The sequence below is a fragment of the Centroberyx gerrardi genome, chromosome 13 (assembly GCF_048128805.1).
Source record: "Centroberyx gerrardi isolate f3 chromosome 13, fCenGer3.hap1.cur.20231027, whole genome shotgun sequence".
NCBI classification, from domain to species: Eukaryota; Metazoa; Chordata; class Actinopteri; order Beryciformes; family Berycidae; genus Centroberyx; species Centroberyx gerrardi.
Genome location: NC_136009.1, coordinates 20610986 through 20616565, shown reverse-complemented (window position 1 = coordinate 20616565; position 5580 = coordinate 20610986). Strand labels below are relative to the sequence as shown.

At 43.0% G+C, this 5580-nt stretch overlaps 1 protein-coding gene across 1 annotated transcript; it reads left to right on the top strand.

Annotated features, from left to right (window-relative positions):
• The first annotated feature begins 273 nt into the window (after positions 1-273).
• On the top strand, positions 274-5153 carry LOC144542157 (uncharacterized protein F54H12.2-like). The gene is made up of 2 exons (XM_078287876.1): positions 274-1260; positions 5076-5153. Exons 1-2 carry the CDS (start codon positions 274-276, stop codon positions 5151-5153), a joined length of 1065 nt encoding a protein of 354 aa, XP_078144002.1.
• Positions 5154-5580: the final 427 nt, after the last annotated feature.

Genomic DNA, 5580 nt, shown 5'->3' with positions numbered 1-5580 from the left:
TGCCGCCCGAAACATTGCTTCGGACGTATTTGGCCGAGTCGTTAGTAAATTCGGTCGAAAGACAGAAGGTCAAGAAGGTCAAGAAGGAGCGGGTGTTATGATTCTGGCTAGAAGAGCGAGGAAGAGACCGCCGGGGCGCCGTGTAAAAAGAGGGAAATCAAAAAAAATAAAATCAGTCGAAAGACGCGTGCCTAAAGGAAGGAACTCGGTAGGGAGGTCCGGAGATATATTTTAAAAATGGCTCTTTTACACGAAAAATCACCCGAATGCACCATGACGGAGTTGGATTTATTCTCAGCGCCCATGACGCAGCTGTCTATCGAAGAAAAACACTACACAGAAGTCATGCCTATAGCGGCCATTACTGATAGAGGTCCTATTGAATTCTTTATTCCCGGAGACGGTGAAAAATACCTAGATCTCAACGATACTTTGCTACATCTCCGCCTGAAAATTACCAACGCCGACGGGACAGACCTGGCTCAGGACACCGCCGTGAGCATCATTAATTATCCTCTGAATACCATTTTTTCACAATGCGACGTAATTCTCGGGGACAGACTGATATCTCAGGCCAGCGCCACTCACCCGTACAGAGCTATGATCGAGACCCTGCTAAACTTTTCAGAAGATACGCTAAAAAGTCAATTCAGCGCAGGGTTATTTTACAAAGACACGGCCGGCGCTATGGACTCTGTAGTGATTAATAACGGGCCTAATAAAGGGGCGGTTCGGAGAGGTCGATTCAGCGCGGACTCTAGAGAGTTTCACTTGCTGGGTCCCCTTCACTCCGACATATTTTTCTGCGAGAGGTTACTTTTGAACTCTGTGGATTTGAGAATTAAGCTGACCCGGGGAAACGACGCCTTCTGTCTCATGGCAGCCGCCAACGCCGATTACCGTTTAAAAGTACTCGGGGCTTCCCTGTTTGTCAAGAAAGCCACAGTCTCCCCCGCCGTGCGTTTAGGTCATTCGGCGGCCTTGCTGAAAGGTAACGCGCTCTACCCGTTGTCACGTATTAATGTGAAAACATACTCCATCCCCCAGAATTCGAGAATATGTAATCAAGAGAATCTATTTCTCGGGACCATGCCCAAGTACCTAGTACTCGGAATGGTTAACCACGAAGCCTTTACAGGGAGAAGTGACTTGTCACCTTTCAATTTTATCCACAACGATGTGGAATACTTGGCCCTCTGTCAGGACGGCAGACAGGTCCCCGCCAAAGCTTTCCAGCCACAATTTAACAACAACCAGTCGGTCAGAGAGTTTTACAACATGTTTACAGCCACGGGGAGACATCTTAAAGATTTACCTCTCTCTATCGACCGAGAGGATTTTCAACGGGGATACGCCTTATTTGTTTTTAATCTAAACCCGGAAGAAGACAGCAACGCCTTATCACCCGTTTCCAACGGAAATTTAAGACTGGAAATGAGATTCAGAGTTCCCTTGCCGCATACGACCACTCTTATTGTTTACGCCTGTTACGATTCTATTTTGGAGATAAACTCCAAACGACAAGTGTTGGTGGATTATTATTAAATTTTATTTTTACTAAAATAATAAGGCAAATTCAAAATAACCCTACCCCGATATGAATAATCATCAATTGGAAGGTCTCTTGCGTCATTTACTGGGAGATATATTCTGCGGCGTATGGGCCTCCGACGAATTACCGTTACTGCAGAGGACATTTAAGCCTCCGGCCTATTTTATTGTAAACACGGACCCCCGTCATCGGCCCGGACAGCACTGGCTCGCCCTAACTCTGGAGGAAGACGGAAAGGCTACCTTTTTTGACTCTTTTGGATTTCCCCCTGATTATTCCTATTACCCTAAAAGCATCTTACAATTTTTGGAATCCGGTTCAAAAAATGCAATTTTCTACCACGAGAGAGAGCTTCAACACCCGCTATCCGTGGTATGCGGGGAACACTGCGTTTATTATTTATGCCACAGGGCCAGCGGCCTATCCTACGAACGTGTGCTATCTTTGTATCAAGATGATTCGATGAAAAATGATGTTGTGGTATCAGATTTTGTGAAAAGATATAGACGTTGTGTAAGGAATCAGCGTGCAGGGTCCTTTAACCACGTCTCCTGTTCTTTAAAAATGTTTAACGAGTGTCATAATTTTTGAAAAAGTTTTGAGCGTCATAATTACATAATAATGGTGTTTTACTAAAAATGTAGTCTTGTGTTTTACTAAAAAATGTAAATGAAACAATGTTGGAAAAATGAAAACGCAGACATTTGTCTTTTAAATAAAAACATGTTCTTTATTGAACAAAAAAACCCCAAAACATTTGTTGAAACTTATTTATGAAACATGTAGCCAATGCGGGGAAAGTACAATTTTCCTCTTTTTCTTCTTCTTTTTCGGTCCGACGTCAGAGGCAGATTCAGACCGTTCTAAGTCCGAATCTTCCGAGAGGTCTTTGAGCTTTAGAATATGTTGACGCGCTTGAGTATTAGTCACGGTTGAAAGAGGTATTTTCAGATCAGACAGCGCCCTCAAAAACACATCCCAACCTATCGGATGAGTTTTACGGGCGGAAGTTTTAAGGGTGGATGTTAAATGTTTCATTAAATCCATCATGTGCGATCCTCTGACGGGGATATCTCTGTAGATAAACTCGCCGTCCTTGTTCCATCCGGTCGCTCCTTTTGACTCTAATATTTTACGCATTATATAGTCCGTATTCTTCTGAAAACGAGGATTAACATTCCCGAGTACTTCGTTAAAGATATCTTTGTGGGAACTTTCTGAAGGCGTTTCAGTCTCCTTGGGAAGACTAAGAGTAATTTCTCTAGTTTCACCTTCCTTTTGTTTCTGGAGAATAAGATATCTTTGTAGGAGCATGTTGTATTTTTTAATTTTCTCGTCGGGTAATAATCCTTTTTGATTCAGAATCTCTCTCATTTTATCATCCAGCTCATTTTCGGCCTTTTGTCTGATATTTTCAGGACTCTTTTGCGTTTCTTGTAGACGGTTTAGATGCTCGGGAGAGATCATATACATTTTCTGCATTTTCCTTTTAGGATCTAGGAATGAGCCCGCTGACGAGTTGACCCACAAATGGTAAAACAGAAGTGAGTAGAGGCATCAAAAATCCTCCTTTTTGAGTCATTATTTTTCGTTTCTTGCTTAGGCCGGTATTTTTATTAGCCAACAGTCTGATGTGTTTCTTGTGTCGTTTTAGTTTTTTGTATTGACAACCGGTGAGGGGGATGTTTCCTTTCAAAAGATTATGGCTGATTTCACTTAAAGCCTGTATGACATCGGCGTGGCATCCTTCTATCGTGGCTTTGCGTCGACTCGGAGAACTGTTTGCCAGCTTTCTCAGCAGCGGGAGGTTTCTCTTCAAACGTACAGACATCTTATTATTTCTTCTTCTTAGGTAAATACACGCAGGACGGTTCTCCGGGTAGTAGCCCCGATCTTAGTCTAAACTGTTCTGGACAGGTGGGAGTCAAGTCTAGCATTAAATAACCATGAGGGTTTTTGGTTGCATCGTCATAACTTTCCATAAAAAAGGCTTTTTGTCGGGGGTATATTTGATGAGCCAAGATATTCATCTGTAACTTGTCACGAGGATTTTTAAACAAGATGAGATAATTACTGTTTAAGCTGATGGTACGGCTGTATTTACCTTGGTGAAAAATATTCTGCGTCAAAAACATGACGCTCATATTTCTGTGATGTCTATACTGTGTAAAGATTTTTACAATTTCAGGATGATCAGCCGCTTGAAAAATAACATCGTCCAAAATAACCAGGTGTGTTTTCGCAGAAGGAAAAAGTTGTTCATCTTCAAAAGAATCAGGTAGTCCGTGAACAAAGGTTATCTTTTTATTCAGCTTTTGTAATTCAGCGTACATGGGTTGAAAAGATGTATAAATCCAAACAATGTTTTCAGGTACAGAATCCATCACATATTCACAGTTTTCCACTACATTTTTTACAAAATAAGTTTTCCCACTACCGCTGGGGCCCACAATCAGACAGGAAAAAGGCAACCGCAGCCTATGATCAAAATCAATTTCCTGTATTACACCAAGGTGCGACATTTTTTTTTTTTTTTACATTTACAGGGTTAGTAACCAAAAATTAGTAACCAAAGGGTACAGTTCGACCGTGGGATAAGAGGCGCCTTTTGTCATACACCACTCTGAACTTTTTGTGAACTGTCGAATTTTTTAGATGAAACCCTTTTTTATTGCGCACAATGTTGTGCTGTGGGGCTGATAGCACGTTTTCTTCTTTAGAGTTTTCAATGTAACCTTCTACCAACTCTTTGATACTGTCAAAGTTGATCCGTTCGCTACATTCGCGCGTCTGAGTGATGCCCTTAGCTCGCAACACTACTCTTTTGTTTACAGTTTGATAAGCATAACTTTTGGGTCCCGCCGCCACAAATTCCTGTATGGTGTCACCTTCTAACTCATCCGTCAGATCCCCCATATAATTACCCAGTTCAAGCGGCGTCTGCCCCTCTTTTGTGACATAGACCAGGCTATCTGTATCGTAGTACAGAACCCTGTCCTGCAAAGGCTCCATAAAACTGTACAGCTTGAGACGCCCGTAGGCGGTGGTGAAAGCCGCTATAAACACATTGTTCGCCTTGCTCGGGGGCGCGATACACCGATCACCGTGACACCACTGAAGCAGGGCCGTTCTGTCGTTGAGGAAGGAGAAGTACTTGACTTTGTATTGTTCTGAAAACATAAACTTGAAAAATTCTTCAGGCTCGGTGATCAGTACAGTTTGGGTCAGATTACTTCTCTGCGCAAACTTTCCCCAGAAGCTGTTGAGACAGAGTTTAGCCACTTGTCTTTTGGCAGGGTTTAATATGATTTTAGAAGCGTCTAACAAAATGCCCTGATTTGCCTGATAGTCCCTTATGTATTTTTCTCTGCTTTTTTCATCTACCAGCGCCTCGTGGGGGTAGCCTGAAGCTTCCTGCTTTCCCTTGAGAAAAGTGTGAATGTATTCGACAAATATAGATTGGCTATATCTCTCAAAGTGCCACACCTCTGTGATCTCTGCGACCCTATATCCCATTTCTAAGGCCTTGTTAAATTCAGGAGTGACCCAGACCCCCGTCAACGCTCTGGCCTCATCATTATGTGCACAAGGACCCTCTTGAAAATTCAATTCGGCGCACGTACGACAGAGAGTAAACACTAGTTTACCTTTTTCCGTTTTGTAAGGTAACACGGGGAAAAATAAGCCTCTAGGAGGGTAGACAACCGCCCTGATCAACCCGTAGTAAGCCTGAGGCTCTTTGAAATCTTTGTAGATTATTTCGGGGTGTCCTAGAGGGTAAGGATAGTTACAGTTTACATAGGGGTAGAGAGAAGTCACGTCTACGTACTGTATAGTTTCATCAGAAGCGGCCGTGTACCTGAGCCGTACCGCGCACGTCCTACCTCCGTACAAAGCGGCTCGGGCTGAGAGAGGCTGAGGAGCGTTGTATTGTTTTAGAAAATCCTGCAATCCCCGATCTGATTTTTTCATCTCTGTCCAGTCGTGTTCTCTCATCACTACCACTTTTACACCGTGCACAGATTGTA